General features: G+C 47.9%; 1 protein-coding gene across 7 annotated transcripts in view; it reads left to right on the forward strand.

The window, feature by feature from the left end:
- The first annotated feature begins 206 nt into the window (after window positions 1-206).
- The window catches only part of LOC146395711 (uncharacterized), a 182,964-nt gene continuing 161,773 nt past the window's right edge, over window positions 207-21,397 (forward strand). For 4 of the 7 annotated variants that reach the window (XR_014831063.1, XM_085001990.1, XM_085001987.1 and 1 more), the window contains exon 1: window positions 207-1,451. Coding sequence is in view for 4 of the 7 variants with exons in the window: in XM_085001990.1 (XP_084858116.1) it covers window positions 866-1,451 (586 nt within the window). In the remaining 3 variants the exon portion in view is untranslated. Of the gene's footprint in view, window positions 1,452-18,696; window positions 19,881-21,397 lie in introns of those variants that run through there. The other 3 variants (XM_085001988.1, XR_014831062.1, XR_014831061.1) reach the window with 3 other exon arrangements.

Consider the following 21,397-nt stretch of genomic DNA (forward strand, 5'->3'; position numbering starts at 1 on the left):
CGCGGGCTCTCGATATTTTAAAATGATTGGTCCACGGAGCAAGGGCTCTCGATATTTTAAAATGATTGGTCCACGGAGCGCGGGCTCTCGAAGTTTTGAAATGATTGGTCCACGGAGCGCGGGCTCTCGCTATTTTAAAATGATTGGTTGGCTACGCACAGGCTTTGTTGTGAACCCCATAAAAGCTGTCCCGATTCCGCACTTGGGGCCGCAGTCCTCTACCCCTGCGTGGCCTACGACTGTGGGCCTCAGCGCGCTTGGAATAAAAATCCTCTTGCTGTTTGCATCAAGGCCGCTTCTCGTGAGTGATTTGGGGTGTCGCCTCTTCTGAGCCCGGACGAGGGGGATTGTTCTTTTACTGGCCTTTCAGGACAAGCAGATGGCTCAATTCCGAGATCCCAGGAGACAAATGCCTTCCAAGAAGAAGTAAAAATTCTGTCTGGGTTCATACAGCCCTCGCCAGCGAAGTCTACGCTTTCAGAGAGATGTGTCTGCAGACAGGGGTGAGGGAGGCGGCCCTGTGTGCCCGCCGCCAGGCCTTCCAGGCTGGACCTGGACAGACATGAGGACATGGAGCTCTGGCCTCTGGTGGGATTGGTTCTTCTCCAGGTCAGTTTTCTCTCTCCTGGGCCTGTGGTCTGAGGAAGGCTTTCCTGAGGGCAAGGGAGCTTGGCCACATTGGGTGTCACCGAGAACAGCGGACAATAAACAAAGTCACAACCTCGAGCAGCGAGCCCGTTGCTGGAAGGCTCAGGATGGTTGTGGAACAGGCGAGGTGGTTTGAATTCTCTCCCTCCAGCCCTGGACACTGGCCAGCTTTCCTTAGCATTCTGGAAGTAGTCGGAGCTGCTCCTGCCATCGTTGAATGGCCCTTTCCTCCTTCACATGCGCTTCAACCTGGCTTTGTGACCTTACACAACGGCGGACTCCACCCACCCCTGCTGTAACCGAGCAGGACCCTTCGTGGCCTTCCTGGGGCAGCCCTAACCCCGACCTCTGCTTCAGCTCCTCTCTGAAGTGTAACATGTATCTTGCTGGAAATTTACAGGAACATCGAGGTGGGACCTCTGGGGACAGTTACAAGAACCAAGGATTTTTCTGCACCAAGAAATTTGCCACAACGCACCATGCCCCTCCCTTGCCTTGCCTTTCAATATGCCTTCTTTTTTCGGCTCCAAACTCTGATGAGTTGGTTTGTTGTGGTCCGTGCATCGGGCACGGGGACTGTGCGCTAACAACGCTGCGGACGCCAGCCGAGGAGTCTGTGCCCGCGGCGGGCTGGCTCCAGCTGCGGGCAGCCCCTTCCCGACACCTCAGCACCTGCCGGAGCCCACTTTGTTCCAGGGACCTTGGAGCGACAGTCCCGGACAGGTGCCGGCCACCAAGGCGTGCGGCTGTTTGGAGCAGAGAAGCGTCCAGAGCTGCGGGTCTACGTTCACGGTCACCAGGGGGTAAGTGGCTCCAGCTTGCACAAGCTGGGTAGTCTCTTTGCTCTGTTTGGGCTGCTTTTTTGTGGGAAGGGAGCCACTGTGGGTCCATCTTCCCTGACGAGCCGGCTGATCTGGAGGGTCTGTCCGCTGGGCATGGGAGGCCTGTTCTAGACTGAGCCTCCTGGATTTTCTTTGTAGCGTGACTATAGCTTCTTTGTTGTGTGTGTGTCATTTCGGGTTGAGCCACGTGTGGTCCGTTCTGTTGCGGGAGCCGGGCTGCCTGGGGGCCTCCATCTGGGAATGGAAGTGCGATTTCTGAGCGACCGCTTGTGGGATTTTTTGTATTTGCTTGGGTCAGCTGAACGTCTTTGGGAACCGGCTCGCGTGCGGCACCAGGTATCCGTGCCTGGTTTGTTGGTTTCACCTGTGGCGGAGTGTTGGTTTGCAATGGATGGAATCTCCTTTTCTGCTGCCAGGGACCTGCGATCCTGAGAGCCCGCTTTGCATAGCATTTGTTATCCGATGTTTGCTAAATCTGCCATGATAATCGAAGCTCTATTCCGCTTGAGAGACCCTCTAGGGTACATTTTGCAAAACTGGGAGATCTTTAGTATGCTTCTAGAAAAGAGAGATAAAGATTTTTTTAAAAAAACACTGCATGGCCACTATATTCTTTAGACTCTGGAGAAAACTGGTTAAGACGGAACTCTTGAAATTCTGAAAGTGTTCTTTTTGCACATGCCGTGAGAGAAAGCTGGCTCGATAACATCACCTAGGTGTAATAGAAATTAAATAAAATCATGTTATATGTGTTACCAAGTTGTCAACAAGAAAAATAATGTGGCATGGTGAAATTTTACAAGTGAATTAAATGCAAATGAGAAAAAAGCTTTTAGGTAAACTCTATAGGAATAATTATGTTTTAAAAATGTCTATCTAAAATAGTTTGTCCAGGAGTTCCTGTCGTGGCTCAGCAGTAAACGAACCCAACTAGCAGCCATGAGGACGCGGGTTCGATTCCTGGCCTTACTCAATGGGTTAAGGATCCGGTCTTTCCCTGAGCTGTGGTGTAGGTTGCTGACAATGCTCAGATCCTGTGTTGCTATGACTGTGGTGTAGACTGGCGGCTATAGCTCCAAATGGACCCCTAGCTTGGGAACCTCCATATGCTGCGGGTGAGGCTCTAAAAGACAAAATAAAATAGAATAGTCTCTCCAGATTTTGGTAACAATTATTTGCCTCTTGGTTTTCGCTAGAAAGTTAAGGTTTTTGAGAGTTGAGGATTTTAATCTAAACATGTAATTGAAGCTACTAAAAATACTGTAGGAAATATTCCACTATATTGTAGGAAAATGGCATATATGTTTTGAGTGGAAGAGGAATTTTACGTAGGTCAGGCTGAGATTAGATTAAGTTTAATCAGGTAAGTGGATTTCCTTATTAGAAGTAACTGGTGCAGGATTAGATTTGGTTTCTCTCTGCTAAGAGTGCAAATTTACTGTGATTCTATCTGACCAAAGGGTTTTAAAACTGATATTTTTGACACATTTCCTGTCAAATTCTGATGAAAGTTCTTTTGATATCAGCTAACTTTGGGATTTCATAAGGTCCTCAACATCTCAGAAAAAAATATTTAACTAAGAATGGCTGGTATGTTAAATTACACGGAAAGTATTGTCAAATGAGTGATACGCCTCCGAAGGTGATACCATATGAATAAATGTTATAATTTTGGTTATTTTAAAATGTCCACAGCCACTTCGATGAGCTTCTTTGTCAAGAAGCATTGTGATCAGATCTTTAATCTGATTTTTCGAAAGTCTTTAATAGACAATTAGGCTGATGCTTTGCAAAATTACCACATTTTGAAGAAGAAGGACCTTTTGAAAAAGCGGGCTTCTGATAGCTGTTAAGTCATACTGCTCAACTAGGAACGATACGTAGAGCGTCTAGTGGAAACTGATTTCATAGGACCGTTGGTAGGAGGGTTGATTATGTACATTTGAGTCAGCGGAGGAATATGGTGATGGTTTCTTGGTTTTGCCAGAGATGTCACTGGCTTTTGATCTGTGTATTTTCTAAACGTGGGGACTCTTCGCCGTTGGTTTAGCAGTTTGATGGATGTTGCCTTTGTGGGCAGAGGTGAAGCCTTTGTCCTTTCTCTCTATCTAACCTCTTAAACTTGCCACAGTTTTATCAGATAAGTTAGCAAGACCACCTTCTAATAGGTGCAAAAAAAAATCTCAGGGTGTTTTGGGGACCTCATAAAAGGGAGGCATTCACCCAGACCCGTAAGGGGGACTCTATTCCTTGGCAGGGCTGTCCTGGCCCTGAGAGGCCTTTTAGAACTTCAGCCTGGGACTCCTTGTGGAAAAAATTCCAGCCCAGTCAACGTAAAGGAGCAAATTATGATCAATTACGTTGTTTTGAAACAAACTTATCTTAATTTGGCTGTGTTGGATTTTAAAATGAGGGTCTTTTTAGAGAGAAAGGGACCATTTCAGTGGATATCAAATTCCGATTGTGTTCCCTGAGGTCTGATACACGGTGCAATGCCCAGACAGTTCCTTCCTTACGGCCGGAGCAGGTGAGTCGCCGCCTCCTTTGATCTTGTGCAATAGACGGTGTGGGGACGGAGTGTAGTTATGACACAGTCTGAGAGTTGATGGGTGTGAGAACTGGCACCAAAAGCCCAAGTCCAATTACACACGAGACAACAGAACTAAATCAGGCTCAAGTAATTGTAGATAAAAAAGGAACGAGCATTTTGCTGTTTACTAAAGATCCTGAGACATTTTCCCAGCCCAAGTCGAATCCTTTCCATTTGGGGGGCGGAGTGGGGCTGTGCAGGACTCCTCTGAGGGGTTAGCATGGGTCGGTTCCCCATGGGAGGGACACGTTGGAGATGTCACCTTCTCAGAGCTCCAGCTACAGAGTGACACTCGGGACAGAGAAATTCCATCTCGGATAAAAGATCAGGTTCCGGGGAGACTTTACAACCAAGTGTAAAATGTGGAATTTTCTAGAAGTTTCCATCCTACTTCTGCTGTGTTACGGCTTTTTTTTTTTTTTTTTTTTTTTTTTTTTAAGTACGACCTATGTATTTAAAATTCTTCCTAGTGACTCCAGTTGGATAGGCGAAAAGACACTCAGTGGATGTGCCTTTCTGCATCCTATGTTGCTGCTGTCTTCTTTGCGTCTTCTAATTTCTAATGTTATATTTGATATTCCATCTCCTAGGGCTCCACTTTATACGGTACAGTGACGAGGGGGCTGGGTGTCAACTGCGAAGCACGGGTTCCCGGGGTTGGAAGGGCTCGTGTGAAATGACTGGGTTTCAAGGGAGTCAAAGGGAAGTTCAGCAGTTTGAAGAAGTAGGTAGGTGAGATTAACTTTCTGCAACATTTACTCAGAATGGACGGTTTACTTTTCGGGGTTTTTGTTTTTTAATTAACAGGCAGTTTTTAGAGCATTTAGAGGATTACAGAAAAATTACGCAGGCAGAGGAGAGGCTTCCCACATTCTCCCTTCCTCCCGCAGAGTTCTCCTTTTATTTTCAACATGTGCATCCATGTGCTGCATGTTTCTGTGGATGAGCCAATATTGATGATTTTTTTGTGCCCCCCCCCTTTTTTTTTGGACTTTTTATGGTCACACCTGCGACACATGAAAGTTCCCAGGCTAGAGGTGGAATTGGAACTGCAGCTGCCCGCCTACGCCATAGCCACGGCAACGCTGGATCCTTAACCCACTGAGCGAGGCCAGGGATGGAACCTGCGTCCTCATGGACACTAGTTAGGTTCGTTACCGCTGAGCCACAACAGACATTCCTGACGACTTAATTTTGATAAAGCCACTGACCCCTTGGTCTATCCTGATCACCAAGCGTTCACTGCAGAGAAGCTGACTCAGGAAGGACAGCTGGTCCACCAGCCTTTCCTAGGTCATGGAAGTGACAGTCTACCCTGTGTATGCGGCCTCCCTCAGACTAAACCCTCCTGCTAAATCGAAACTCACCAGGCCCGTTTGCAGGCATAAGGTGTGACTCCCCGCACTTGGCCTTGGCCGTATCAGAAGGTCCCAAGGTCCACTTCTAGCACAGGAGCTGTAGGCAGGGATGGAGTGCGAGGGCTGCCTTTTTTGTTTTTAATTTATTTTTATTTATTTTTATTACTCCCACTTCCCCAGCAAGGGGCATTTTGTGAAACCAGGAAATTGTGCTGCGGAGGCAGTGAAAAGTGGGTGGGAAAGAGTATGAATTATTTCATGAATGTACTTAGGGACTTTTTTTTTTTTACAAAAATGTGTAACTTGAAACACAGCCAATTCATCCCAGCAGAATTGCTGACTGCTGAAAATGCACGCCGGTTACTCAGAGTCTGCGGGCTTCCATTTGCTGAAAATACGTTTTTGTTCATCTGAGCACATGCCTTACTCGGAAGCGGCAAAACGGGGGACACTTGGCGGGTTTGCTAAGCCCTGATTGTCCTTGTCTTGGGTTCAATTTAGCAGCATGTCTGTCAGTTAAAACATCCTCAGGTGCCTCCGAGGATGGATGAAAGAAAGGGTTCCTTTGCCAGAGTCCGGAGTTAGATGGGTGAGACCTGGGGGTGACTGGGGGTGGGTGGGAGGGAGAGGGGCCAGCACAGGGTCTGCCTTCCAGGTGGGGGACTGTGACTGGACAGGGAGCCTCTACAGCATCTGTAAGAGTTTTCTCGTGTCTCAAAATAACAAATCTCCAATGCAGGGCAGTAGCTCTCAGTGTACCAGAAATAGAAGTTTCCTTACAGTTCAATTCAGTTCCACTCCAGGTTGCCTTTGTCCATCTGATCTGAAAATCACGGAGCTGCCCTTGATGTCGAACCTGCGCCACCCGAGATGCCCTCACTGTCGAGTTTTCACAGGGCTCGGTGGCCTCTTGTTGGGGCAGGGAGGTTTAAGGGGAGCTGAACATTGAGGCTTCTGAAGCTTCCTCTACTGTTCATCTCTTAAAGATGTCACGAGAGTGAGCGATTTCTTCTCTCAGTTGCCAGCATTTCCACGGAGTCCTCTATGCAGTAGTGGTGTCTCTCGAGCTTTCCCTGGGCCACCGGGCGCTGCTCCCCGCAGCCTCTGTCTTTACACCTGCCCAGGTGAGAGTGCAGAAGAGGTGGGTCTCCCACACTCGCCAAGCGACACACGCTGCCTTCTCTCTCCAGGGCAGCACCTGGAAGGAGCTTCTGCAACCAAGAAACCCCAGTGGAGGCGGGGCGGGGGGTGTGCAAGGGCAGACCCGGTGCCCACTCAGCCAGCTGTTCTGCTCTCTGACTGTACCCAGGACCCGTCTTTGTTTCGAGAGGGGCGGGGAATGTACAGCACTCTAAGAACCTGGCTCGGTCCAGCCCCACGCTGCTTTTCCTGTCAATGGTTGGCACTTTCTCCTATATTCTGGAGGGGAGCGAGCGCAGGGTCAAACACTGGGTTTGTCGTTGTCGCGTGTAGGACGCACACGTTCACCATCCCTCTTTGGGATGGCTTCTCCCACACCACCTGCCTCTGATGGTCGGCTTTCCAATCTCTCTTTCCATGCAACCCTCTAGTGGCATGTCATTTCCCCGTGAGCATCTGTGTGTGTGCACACACATGTGTATACAGAACTGGCCACATTTGTTCAGATCGGGCAAATTCACTTGATAGCTATGAAAATCGAAAAGGAGATTCTACCAATTCTGTTTCTAGGGCAATTTTGCTTCCCCTGCTAAGACTTTTTTTTTTTTTTCCTGGCTGCCCTTGTGGCATATGGAAGTTCCCAGGCCAGGCATTGAATGTGAGCTGCAGCCACCAACTATGCCACAACTGTGGCAACCCCCGATCCTGAACCCACTATGCCACACTAGGAACTCCTCTCTGTTCAGCTTTTCAAAAGATTTATGATTGGGGATAACTTTCTCCCAACTTGTAGCTCCGTGAAGCTTCTCTGTTTCGTTTATTTAAGATGTAACATCCTGATGCACACTGTTTCTGCATTTTTCTGCCTGACCAGACTTCCAGGGCTTGGGAGGGCCCCAGGGGAGCCAGAGACAGAAAATCTTCTTTTCCCAAAGCCCCCGTTGTTAGTCTCCAGATATTGAGTAATTTCTGCTTGCCTCTAGAAGTTATCCAGGCAGATTTCCAGCTGCCAGGGGTCTGCAGCTAAGGACTTTGCTGAACTCTAGGACATGGCTTAAGCATGTCACCCAATATTTATAGCTAGTGTGTTTCCAATTCACTGTCTTTAAATATGACTCAATGTCACTAATGTTGAGTGAAAGAAAATCCTCTATGAAATTGAAATTAAGTATTTCCATTTACTTATAGTTAGTTAACAAACGTAATTATGTATTAACTTTACTTGCATCATTAGACCCAGCTTCCAAATTTATCCCTATGTTAATTTTCACAAATGGTTGGGAAGAATTTGGGAGAATACATTAAAAAAAAAAAAAAAGCATTTTACTTTCCATAGGTGAGCACATTCTTTGTAGCCAAAGAAATCAAACTCTTCTACTTCTGATCACTAATTTATTTATTTATAAACCATTTTTTAAAATTTAATATTATTGGCGTATAGTTGATTTATAATGTTGTATTAGGTTCAGGTGTACAGCAAAATGAATCGTCATACATGTAAATATATCCATTCTTTTTTTCCTGTATAAGTTATGAGAAACTGTTGAGTAGATTCTCCTGTGCATTTTATCTTTTTAATTATTTTTTTCTGTACATTTTAAATTAAACCCTTTTCAGGACTCATCCTGAGAAGCCTCAGTAAACATATAAAAAGAAACTTTCGAAAATGATCCCGTCAGTTTCTGTCCGTATCTTTCAAAATCTTGAGGGCGTCTTTCAAAAGCCAAGCAATTCCTTGTAGATGAGCACACCTAAAGTGGGGGACACGTCCATTCAATTGCAACACCGATCAATACGTGTTAATCGCATCAGGCCAAGGTTGGACTCTGCCCTGTCAGTAGACTTTCCGTGGGTCCTTTGAACCAGATGATGTTACTGTTTTGTGCATAAATAAGCCGAATCTCAGCAGGTGTCTACGTTGATAAAACCAGCGTCCACACATTTGTGCGGGATTTTTTTTGGGGGGGGGTTGTTTCCTGGAGCCTTGCCAAGCTGCAGGAGCCTCTTCCTATTATCTGTTTTCTTCCTGGATGGTGTTTACAACGTTGGGCACACCTCCTGTGTGCAGTGCATGAGAAGGTTTGATTAAAAAGATCCCACACAGCCCACCCCCCAGAGGTTACCTGTCGAGACAGTTCTCGGTCAAGACCAGCCCCCAGGGCCCCAGCCTGAGCACTTTCTCCTCCTCGGCCTCGCCTCCACCCGGCCCCCTCACCCTGGAGTTCTCAGCTCCTTATTTTCCATGGGAGGACCCCAAAGAGACGTCAGTGTCCTCAGGACTCAGCCTGAGCCTGCAGGTCCCCTGCGTGCAGCCCCCTCCCCCGCTGCAACGCTTAGCCAAGACACAGCTGGGCAATGGTACCCATTAACGCACCTTCCTGCTTCGTCCACACTGCCGCCTCTGCATTTGTGATGAAATAATGCACTATTTTGGTACAGATTTTAGACCTAATACAAGAAGGAGTTCCTAATATTTGCATTAAATGTCACAAATGCGTAGAAAGCAGTCGCTTCTGCTGAACAGTTTGCTGTTTCCTATCGTCAGCAGCCTTTCCTTTGTGCCACGTCTTCTCTCTTGATTTCTTGATTCTAGCTCAGTTTTAGAAAATTAAACTGTCAAAGGAGGCATACAGATGATGCATTTTCGGTGCTCTTTTCTACGCATTTGTTTTATTTTCCATTGTAGTCTATCACGGTTCTCTGTGTCATACGGGGAGACCTTACCGTTCCGTGTGTGATAGCTTACATCTGCTAACCCCAATTTTACATTTATTTGCACTGCTGCACATCTATGAAGGTGGGCTGAGTACCTAATTCAAGAGTCATAAGAATTTTCCCTCAGAATTGTACGAAGATGGCTCCACAGACATCTAAGGGGATGCGATGCTAGTTTCTTTGCAGGAAAATGTTCCGTCGCAAGAAGACACGTGCTGTATTTTGCTTCATACTCATGAGCTCCTTGATGGTGGTGTTGAGGATATTTTTAATTGAAATTCAGAAGTCCTACCACAGAAGACAGCCCTTCTAGAAATCAGTCTATCCTTTCCTGCTGTGCCCAGGCAGAAGCTCGCAAACTTTGTCAACACGGACAGCCCCCACCTGTCCGCAATCATTGGCGCATAAAATGAGAGCTAGTTTCTGTCCCTTTTCTACATCCAAGATTTAAAACAAACTGACTTCTGAATTCACTCGGTTTTCTGTGATGGCGTTTCGTTCTATTATTAACTTCCTCTGGAACCTTTAAAGATACCGTGGTCCTGCTATCTCCCAGAATGCTCTGCTGCTTTCCTCTGGTTTCATGCTCGTGGCAGGCGTAACGTGGAGGTTGTTGTATTTCCTGCCCCAGTGCATAACCTCTTTTAGGCCACGAGGGCTTTTCTAGTCCGTTACATTGTCGATGGTGTCATTGGCAAGTGACATTGCTGCTTTGAGGACAGAGTGGGTTGACCTTCCCCACCCTGGGTCAGACTCCTTCGGGACTTCTGCTCACAGGGGCCTCCCTGACCCTCAGACCCTCGGGCCCCAAAGCTGCTTATGGGACAGGGCAACCTAGGGGGTGGGAGGAACCCCTCTCTCTGCAGAAAGTGCCTCTTAGTAGCTGCCGTCAGTTCAGTCTTCTCTTAAAGCTTTTCCAAATTCCCAGCATGTAGCTGAGACTCCTTTGTATTTTACAGCTTGTATAATATTTTCCTTGTTATGGGAGCCTTGATGTTTCAGCAGCGAATCGGGAGAAGTGACGATTTAAATCCATGGCCTTACCCATCTTCTTGGGTATTTGAAAATTACCCTTTATAGGAGTTGCCATTGTGGCTCAGTGGGTTATGAACCCAACTAGTATCCATGAGGTTGTGGGCTTGATCCCTGGCTTGATCCTTGCGCAGGGGGTTAAGGATCTGGCGTGGCCGTGAGCTGTGGTGTAGGTCGCAGAAGTGGCTCAGATCTGGCATTACTGTGGCTGTGGTGTAGGCTGGCAGCTGCATCTCCAGTTCTACCCTTAGCCTGGGAACTTCCGTATGCAGCAGATGTGGCCCTAAAAAAGAAAAAAATTACCCTTTACAGGGTTTCAAAAATTACCGGTACTTTAGAATTTCCCTTTCTATAATAATGTGCAGATGGTTGGATAGAGTCAGTTGAAATATCCCTTCACCTCCTCTCACGCACTCCATGTCTGAGTAACAGGAGATATGCAGTCTATTGGTGTTTGCCTTGGGGTTTTTAACACTCAGAGCAACCTTTAATTCCTCTACATCTAAGAGCCCCAGGTAGGTGCGCACCTCTTGTAAAATTTATCAAACCAGCAGGAGGTAAACTTGGAACAGTTTTTGTTAATTGTCCCTTAAAATGTGGGACCTGCCTTGGATGATGTTGCCTGCTTTTCAGTGGCCACGTGCTGGTGGGTCTGAGCCTCCAGTGGGGTTTCCGTCCACCCCACTGTGCTGACTTCAGCGTCTCCACCCCGCCACCCCTGGCCGGGATTCAACTCTGGCCTTTCAGGCTGTGCGTACACAGAAACCGTAGCATCATTAGGTGGTTCTACCCCTTTGTATCTCACTTCCTGTCAAAGACCAGGGTTGATCTCAGATTCCTGAGGAGTGGAGGCCTGCTATCCTCTGAAAGAGCAGTCCTAAAACTTCATGCATCGTTTTAGAAGAGAGGAAAATCCTCCCAATACAATGAAATGTTTCTGGGCCACGGTTGCTCATGTTTCAGGAACAGGACCCCCCTGCGGGTTTTGGGAACGTGGCCTCTGCTATTGGCGCTTCGAGCAGCTTGGCCAAAGCTCTGCTTGGTGGGCGCCCCGAAGCTCCCTCGCACGTTCCAAGGGCACTCGAAGGTGAAGGAGGAGCTGGTGCAGCGTGAGATCGCTCGGCACAACCGAGGCGGCAGAGCCTGCTCGTGTCCACACTCACTCAGGGCTCGCTTCTGACCGAAAGACCAGTCCAAGTGGTCATTAGAGGGAAAATGAATCTGAATCTCTGACCAGGAGAAAGGTATGTTTTTGAATCATAACGAAAGAGTTTGGGAAGGTGAGCCTCCATCTAATTCCTGTAGAAATTATCGCGGAATATGAAACTTCGAGATTTCATTCCATTTAAATCATATATAGGAGAAAACATGAACTAGTTTTTCAAATATCTTATTAGAGAGGCAAATATCAGTACTATGCAGATTCCTTTATTTTATGTTATTTATTTCTGTTTTTGGCCACCCTGTGGCATATTCCTGGGCCAGGAATCAGGTCTGAGCTGCAGCTGCAAACTATGCCACAGCTGTGGCAATGCTGGATACTTTAAACTGCTTCACAAGGCTGGAATTGAACCTGTGTCCTGGTGCTGCAGAGACACTGCTAATCCTGCTGCATCATATCAGAAACTCCAACTTCTCCCCCCGCCTTCGCACCCCCACTCTTACTGTGGCAATGTCACATCCTTAACCCATAGTGCCACAGTGGGAACTCCAATAGACTTTTTAAAAAATAAATAAGCTTTGTCATGGGCTGCCTGGGAAATCACTTTAAGACCAGCAACATTCTGTAGTTCCTATTGCGGCACAGTGGAAATGAACCCAACTAGTATCCATGGGGAAGCAAGTTTGATCTCTGGCCTCGCTCAGTGGGTTAAAGATCCCGTGTCGCCATGAGCTGTGGTGTAGGTCGAAGACAGCTGGGATCCTGAGTTGCTGTGGCTGTGGTGTAGGCCAGCAGCTGTGGCTCCAGTTTGATCCCCTAGCCTAGGAATTTCCCTATCCCTGTGGATTCGGCCCTAAAAAGGAAAAAAAAGACTAACATAGCAATATTCCAGGAAATACATTTCAGTTCATTCTCTAAGCAATAGACATAACCTGAGTTAGTAATGTCGGCTGCTGCAGGTTAGTGTATCCAGCCGGGGTATAACTAGCTGGTGATGGAATCCGACGCCCATGGGAGTGTCTTGAGTAAACCTCTCCTGCTGGTTCAGAGCACTTCCTCTGGGCCGCCAAGCCAGACGCAGCCAGGCTCAGCCGTCGTGTCCAGCGAGGCCTCTGGAGAACCCTCTCCACCTCTCTCACAAGACTCTGTCCCCCTGAGAATGAAAATAAGAGACTCAATAGGAACCCTAGTTTAAACACTTGTTGGAACGTAAGTTATTTGCTCTGTTCAGAAGGTAACATCCTTTTCTCCCCGCCCCCCACCTGCCCCTCCGTCCCCAGCCAGCCGCAAAGTGAAAAGGAGGGGATTCTGTGGTCATCACGTGAGACAAACATCCATATTTATTTCACACTGTAATGGGAAATTTTAATGACCTCCTGTGTCTCCCAAAGCCAAGCAAGTTGTACCTCGATGGTCCATTTGCTCACAACTCACACGGACACTCTCGATTTTATTTTTTCAAGAGGTGAGTGAACTGACACCACACATTGTGAATGAACGGCCACAACAGCAGCGATGATTGCAGTTTCCAAACAAGAAACGGGTTCACATTATATCATGATACCAGCATTCAGTCCTGCAGTTGTCCAGGGTAACAGCGCCTTTATTTTGCAGTGAAAATTGATTTATTATATGTATAGTTTTGCCCGCAAGCCTGTGTGAGGTTCCAAATTCCTTTATCTTTCCTCTCTTTCCTTCACTCTCTTCCATCCATTTCCTCTGGGCACGAACACTTACTGGCTGCCCGGCAGGAGGCAGGGACCCTGCTGAGGGCTAGGATGCTGTAGAAGCAGCCTGTGTGCCCCAGGAGCGCAGGCAGGAACAAAGTGACTGGAAATAAAATCTCGGAGGGCATAGAGGGAACTCTTTCTGCCTGTGATGGGGGAACCCTGGAACGTTTCCAGAGCCTAACATGGGTTGAAGATCCTTATTAATATTTCACCGGTTTAAGGGGAAAGAGGGCAGGGGAAGCCAGAAACACGAGTGGGAGAGCATGAAGCAGGCTCGGAGAAAAACCAGTGTTTTCTGCTGTGACTCCCGCATGAGAGGGCTGGAAGCAGAGCTCATTTTCAGGCTGCAGCTTGAGGTGAGGTTTTGAGGGACTTTGAGGGCTATGCAAAAAGTTTTGAAATTTATTTTGAAGACTGTAGGGACATTTCCTACTTCTGAGAAGGAGATTTTGATGAACTGATCTGTATGTTCTAATGGCAACTCTAATACCAAGGTTGGGAACAAGTCAGATGGGACGTGTCTGGAAGCCTCACAGTTTCCTTTTATAATGATTGCTATTTTTTCCATCATGGCTGGTTGGAAGCCTCATTGTTTTCTATTGCGTATTTAAATCTGTCCAATCCAAGTTAATTTTTCTCTCTGGTGTTAGGGAGTAGCCAACATTCACATATTTCTTCTCCCTACACAAATATTGGATTCACCAAGTACTACCTGTGGAAATAATTATATGTTCCACAGTGATTTGCAGTGGTCTCTTCTTTGCAAATCAGGTGACTCTATGTGGTAGATTGCAAAAAGTCCCAATTAAAAGTCTCCCCGTATCCACTTGCTGGCCCCAAAACTTTGCAATCCCTGGATTTTGCTTTGGACTCAGACACGTGACTTATTTTGACCAATTAGATGCAGGTAAGGGACGTCGAGGTACCTGTGCATTTCCGCGTGCCCCCTTGCACGCTTATGCTTGCTCTCGTTTGGATCTCTGAATCTACCATGGCAATTTGCACGCCTTTATTGTGATGGAGGGATGAGAGGACCGTGGATGAGAGCCCAGTCACATTAGCCATCATCGACCGACCACCGCTACGGACCCCAGACCTGTGAGAGCGCCCAGACTCCATCGGCAAAGACGATGACAGCGGACCGGGGCATGCAGCTAAGATGGCTAAAGCCATCCAGCTGACCAGTGACCCGGGGCCGTGCGACATGTGCGTGTTTGAAGGCATCGCCTGCTAGGACAGCTTGTAAAACATCTTTATCCTGATGACAGGGAACTAATATGAACATTCTGCTTCGAAGTAGGTAGCGCTGCAGCAAACAGCTAAAATACCTGTCATTGCACTGGGACTGGTAGTCGGCCAAGGCTGGGAAAACGGGAAGAGATTTTTCAGGAGGCTGGAATGATGGCGGCCCATGTTCTTGGGGATGGAACAATGGCTAAAACCGCAGTGCAGGGTGGGTTGGGAACAAGTGTACCAAGTAAAATTTTGGGTTTGAATAATTACATTTTGAGGCAGGCTGTTGAATGATCAACTGGCTCTTCTTAGCTAAGTAATGTGCTAAAGTAAGAACAGGGCCCTTTGCAGGTAGAGTTTACAGAAACGATGGGACAACCAGAATTTTCAGGGTTGGCATATAAAATTGTTTCTCATCTCCAGTATTTCCATGAGGTGAAAGATTCTCAGGGTTGATTCTCAGCATTGCATGTGTTTTCGGCTACATGAAGACGTTACATACCATGGAGCAGCAATCAACATCAGGAAATGTAGCAGTAATACTCAATAATCCATAGTTCACATATAAATTTCACTAATTTTTTCCGGTATTAGTATTATTATCTTTCTTTTTAGGGCTGCATCCGCGGCATATGGAGATTCCCAAGCTAGGGGTTGAGTTGGAGCTGCAGCTGCCGGCCTACCCCACAGCCACAGCAACACGGGATCCGAGCTATGTCTGTGACCTACACCACAGCTCACGGCAACACCGGATCCTTAACCCACTGAGGGAGGCCAGGGATTGAACCCAAAACCTCATGGTTCCTATTTAGATTTGTTTCCTCTGCGCCATGATGAGAACTCCAATTTTTCCAGTATTAGTTGTTATAGCTACTTTTTTATATTCCAGGATCCAGTTCCGAATCCCACATTACACTTAATTCCCGTCTTTCTCAGGAATCCTTGGCCTTCTATGATTTTGACTTTAAGAATTCAGCTCTGTTATTTTGTAAAACCTCTGTCACTTTGGGTCTGTTGCTTTTTCGTGACTGAATTCAAGTTCTTCTCTGTTTGGCATAAATGCTAAAAAAATGTTTTCTTCCCAGAGTATCATATCTGTAGGCAGAGGATGTCAGTGTATCTTATTATTAGATGTATTAACCCAGATTCCCTGGTTAAGATTGTGTTACCTGGGAGTTCCTGTGATGGGTTAGTGGTTACCGAATCCGACTAGGAACCATGAGGTTGTGGGTTCGATCCCTGGCCTTGCTCAGTGGGTTAAGGATCCAGTATTGCCTAGAGCTGTGGTGTAGGTCGAAGACTCGGCTTGGATCCTGCATTGCTGTGGCTGTGGGGTAGGCCGGCAGCTGTAGTTCCGACTAGACCCCCAGTCTGGTGAACCTCCATATGCCACAGGTGTGGCCCTAGAAAAAACAAAAAGACAAAAAAAAAAAAAAAGATGTGTTAGCTGAACCCATTGTGAAGTTATCATTCCCTTTGTAATTAGCAAGTACGTTGTTTTTCGTTTTTTTGTTTTGCTGGTTTTTTAGGGCCTCACTTGCAGCACATGGAAATTCCCGGGTTAGGGGTCGAATCCGAGCTGCAGCTGCCGGCCCGCACCACAGCCACAGCCACGCAGGATCTGAGCTGCGTCTGCAACCTGCGCCACAGCTCACAGTAGCGCCAGATCCTTAACCCACGGAGCGAGGCCAGGGATGGAACCTGCGTCCTCATGGACACCAGACGGGATCATAACCCGCTGAGCCGCAGGGGAACTCCCTTAACAAGCAATTTGGGGTCTAGGGCACGTTTATTGTTTATCAAGTTTTCACGGATTCGTCTTCGCTCTCACTGAAGTATCCTGCTTGAGTCACGTGCTGCCATCCTGACATGGTGCTTGGTTTACCGTGCCTTGTGTCATTCAGGGTTGTTGGTTATACATACATCAATTTTAGATTGTTAGGAAAAAAAAGTCACAAAAACAAATCCTAAATATTGGAGACCCTCAGAGGGTGTCCCCGAGGCCAGAGGACCGTCTTTGAGGGGGCGCGGTCAGGAGCAGCGCCCACAGGACACAGCGAGATCTCTATAGCAGGAGGGCACCCGCCCCTGCAGACAGCTGTGCCCGTCTCAGTGTGGACACCAGGTATCCAAACCAGGTGGCTGGGCCTCTAGCCTCCCCTCACCATGTTGGAATCCACGGGGCATCTCTTTTTTGCCTGTGCATCCTGGTTTCTGGTGGAAACCTCATCCGCATTTGTCTAAATATCCTGATTGGTGGAACCAGGGTCGCAGGCTGGCAGTGAGCTGCAGAGAGTCTGGAACTTGACTTTGAGTTCTGATTTCCTTCTTGTGTGGGCAGAACACTGGCTCACAAAACGAGGGATTCGCCAGCCACTGGGAGGGAACCTTTGGAAGATTTTTCAAAAATGATAAACAGCAGTGTCTTCCCTTTTCTTTCTCGGTTTCTTTTCCTTCCTTCCTCTCTCTCTTTCGCTCTTCCTTCCTTGCTTTTGCTAACATTGCTTTCTACCAGGTTAAAGCAACTGCTCCATTCTTTTCTCTCTAATGTTACCCTTGATGTTAATATTAGTCACGGTTCACTCCGTTTGTGACCATGTCTGAAACCGCGTAGGAGTCTGTCTTCTAGAGGAGGAAGAGGAGCAGGGGGTGCTTTGCCTACCCTCCCAAACCGCCTCTTTCTCTGTCTGTTGTCTAGAATTTTAACCTCAGCCCTTTAGCCACCAGCATCAGATGGAGATGCATGATTAATGACAGGGTCATGTATATGGTGTCTAGGTTTTTGAGCATCGTTTCTGTGACCCCAGAAAGTGCATGCCTCCAGGTGCATTTTTCCTCTTTTCGTCATGGTTAGTCCTTTTTTTAATGATAGGATGTTGGTCATCTGGCTTAGGATTTTATTTTATTTTATTTTATTTTTGTCTTTTTGCCATTTCTTGGGCCGCTCCCGCGGCATATGGAGGTCCCCAGGCTAGGGGTTGAATCTGAGCTGTAGCCACCGGCCTACGCCAGAGCCACAGCAACGCGGGATCCGAGCCGCGTCTGCAACCTACACCACAGCTCACGGCAACGCCGGATCCTTAACCCACTGAGCAAGGCCAGGGATCGAACCCGCAACCTCATGGTTCCTAGTCGGATTCGTTAACCACTGCGCCACGACAGGACCTCCCTGGCTTAGGATTTTTAAACTGCAAATAGCTTTATTACATATGAGTGTGAATGGCCACGGATCAACATAGAATTCATTGTCAATCTTTTGCCCCTTAATGCTTTGAAGTTATTGTTCCAATGCTTTCTTCTTCAATTTTGCCAAGGAGCAGTCTGCTATTAATCAGATACTTCTTTTTATTCAAACCAATTCAGAAATGTTTTCTTTTTGTGTTTTGCTCTTCTAAATTTTCCTACTTGACGATTTCATGTGGCTTTGATTTTTCTCAACTCACTTTGAAACCAGATTGAGCTTCTTATAGAAGATGCACGGCTTTTCTTAAATTGGACAATGTTTCAGTTGTTAGCTCTTAGGCTATTGATTGTTGCTACTAAAAGTTTATTGGAGTCTTGCGATGAATCTTAAGTGGCTCCGTTTTCCTTGACTTTCCTGTGAATCCCTTCTTAATGAACTCTTCAGCCCTGTCTTACTCTTCAGTAAGCATTGGGGGGAGCTCAGCGTTATCTTGTTTTCACTCCTATTTTCAGTTCGACCCTCTTAGCTTTTGTTATTTGATCTACGCCCATGGTTAAGAAAGATTCGTTCGCTCATTGATTCAGACATCCGTGTATGTGTGCGTGCTTTCTGCAAGAATTCTTTGAGTGTCGGGGGAAGACTATTCCATATTTTATTCGGTCAGAAAATGGATCAATTTTTCTTTACCTAAATATTTTTATCATCTTAGCTCAAGGTAAGAAAAATGTAGCACAGAAGTCTCAGGCTATCATTCTTAATAAACCCTGATTGAAAATTTCGGTAACGGGCTCCTAAGAGAAATCAAAGCCTTTCTCTCTGATTCTGACCCCTGTTTGTGGGCACATGATGCTTTCCCCCTGTGGGTCACCGCATCACACCTGTCTCATTCATTGTCCCACAGTTAAAGAGGAAGATTCAGGCCACGTTAAAGTGTTCTTTTATTTTCAGTTAGCAGGCTAGAGATATTCTTTTTTGGATAGAAGGCTGTGGTTAAATCATCTAAGAGGTCTGCTTTCTCCCCATCCCTCCTTCCCTTTCTCCTCGGCGCCTCCCTCTGTCAAGTGTCTGCTGTCTGTCCTGTGCCGGATGCTGGCGAGTGTCGCAATGAGACCCCTGGACCGCGGCCTCCAGGCCTTCCGGTTCCCTGGAGTGGCCGATGTAGAGCAGATTCTGGCCACGGCACAGCTCCTTGGTTCCTCAGGGCCGGAGAGATCCCGCAGGAGATAAGCCGCAACACCTCTCAGTCAATCAAAGAAACTGCAGAGGAGCTGAAGCTTGAATTGAAGCTTTGCGAGAGTCCGCTGAGTGTCGGGAAGGGCAGTTGTGCGGGGCTGACTCCCGGCCTGAGCAGCAGTGGAGATGGGGAGCTCCTGGGGTTCCAGCCTCGTTCTTCCTCTGACTGGCGGACATTGGATAAGCCACTGAACCATGAGAAGCCGAGTTGCCTCCCTTGTAACAGGGGTTGCTAACGTCTGACCCAGGCATGTCTGGGAGGGTAAAGCAGATGATGCCCTCACAGCAGAGCCCCTGGCGCTGTGCCTGGTGGAGGAGCCCCCGCAGGCCGGGCAGTCCTGGCCCTGTGCCCTGGGGGATGGCCAGGTGCCAGTGTGCTGGTATTTCACCATCAAGCCACTCACACAGGCCTGGCGGTGGGCGCCTTGCTGAGGCCGCGGAGGGCACTGGGACAGTGCTGGGCCCCCCTCCGGGCTCTGCTATGGTCCCTGACTGCTGCTTCTCTGGGAGGCTCAGCAGCCATCCGCAGCTTCTAGACACCAGGTGCTTCTGCTCAGTGCCCTGCTGGGCCCAATGAAGCACTGGGCTGAGGCTACAGGGATCACTAGTCAGATGCTACGGCCTGGAGGGGGGGACATAGGCCCTGGGGGGCTGGCCACGAGGTGCTCCTTGTGGGGAGGGCCTACAGAGAGCCTGGGGCCAGCCATTCTCGAGGCAGCCCAGCTCTGCCTTGTCAGGGACTTGCCCAGATCTGGATCAAGATGAACCTGCTGAGACTGATCCCACGCCAGGGACTTACGGCGGCTTCGAGATGTCCAGACCCCTCCCGCCCCCAACTGCTACAGGTTATCCTGACAGCAGCAAGCGACTTTCAGATCACTCTGATTATCAACCCATCAATCACCCATCGATCCATCAATCACACAGACCTTGGCTTTGGTACGGCGTTCCAAAAGAAAAAAAGTGGGGACTTTGTTGAGTAACTTAGAATAAATGTGAAACAAGTACTTTGACACAGTCTGAACCCATTTTATTACAATTTCACCCGAATGTGGAGGAAATGGATAACCCTTGATTGGATTTCTGGCTCAGTTGGGGTCAGAGGTAACAGGCCAGGCATAGGATGCTCTTTCTTCTCATTCCCAGGATAGGACAGGATGCGAGGGAGGTTTGAGCTAGAGAGGTGGACGCGCAGTGGGCTGTTCGAAGGTGAGCGAGGGGTCAGATTTCGCTAGCGATGGAAGCAAAGAGGAGGGGATGAGAACCACGTCTGCTCATGTGCTGGGTGCGTGCCCTCCACGGCAGCCTAGCGTCTTGGTGTTGAGCTCCTGACCCTGATGCGTGGGGACGTGACTCTCCTTGGAGACGGGGTCATTAAAGACATGACTAAGGTCAAACGAGGCCCGAGGGATGGGCTCTCATCCAACAGGACTGGTGTCCTTGAAGGAAGAGGGGGCGCACAGACAATGCACAGATGGAGGGGCAACCACGTGAGGGCACAGAGGCCCGCCCGCCCCCGCCACCCCTGATCCTGGACGTTCAGCCTCCAGAACTGGGAGGGAGTCATTGTCAACTGGTGACGCCGCCTGGTTTGTGGTGTGCTGTTCTGCCAGCTCTAGCAGACTAATGTATCCAGGAGATGTGACATATCTGTATATATGTGTGTGTATATGTGTGTGTGTGTGTGTGTGTGTGTATATATATATATATTGCTTTTTAGGGCCACACCCACAGCATATGGAGGTTCCCAGCCTAGGGGTTGAATCAGAGCTGCAGCCGCCAGCCTATGCCACAGCCGCAGCCACCTCAGATCCGAGCCACATCTGCGACCTACACCACAGCTCATGGCCATGCTGGATTCCTGACCCACTGAGTGCGGCCAGGGATCGAACCTGCATCCTCATGGATGCTGGTCGGATTTGTTTCCGCTGCGCCACGATGGGGTCTCCCCGAAATATGCATATTTTTAACTAAAGTATAATTGATTTACAGTGTTGTGCCAGTGTCTGCTGTACAGCAAACGACCTAGTCTTACATATACATACGTTATTTTTTCTCATATTCTCTGCCGTCATGGTCTATCCCAAGAGATCGGATCTGGTTGCCTGTGCTGTACAGCAGGACCTCATTGCTTATCCATCTAAATGTAATTTGTTTGCATCTACTAACCGCAAATGCCCCGTCCATCCCACTCCCTCCCCAGCCCCTTGGCAACCACAAGTCTGTTCTCCATGTCTGTGTGTCTGTTATCTGAAAGTCCTGAGTTCATGCAGGAAATACTTATTTTATTAGTTCAGCAGTGGGTGGATGGAGGTCACTGAAAAAGTCGAAGTGTTATCATGGTGCCCTAGGATCTGGACATACCATGGACAGTGATAAGTGCCAGCAGGCAGACAGGCGCTGTGATTCTCTAGACCAGCACTTTTGGATATGATCATTCCAGACTGTGTGTGCCTCCCGAGTATTTGAACTTAATCTTGTCTGAACTGAGACGTGCTGTAAGTGAAAAACACAGTGAATTTCAGAGATG

This window comes from Sus scrofa, chromosome 16 (genome assembly GCF_054392235.1).
Source record: "Sus scrofa isolate SSC_HxYL_T2T_F1_AM1 chromosome 16, Sscrofa_HxYL_maternal_Yorkshire_Landrace_v2.0, whole genome shotgun sequence".
Classification (NCBI taxonomy): domain Eukaryota; kingdom Metazoa; phylum Chordata; class Mammalia; order Artiodactyla; family Suidae; genus Sus; species Sus scrofa.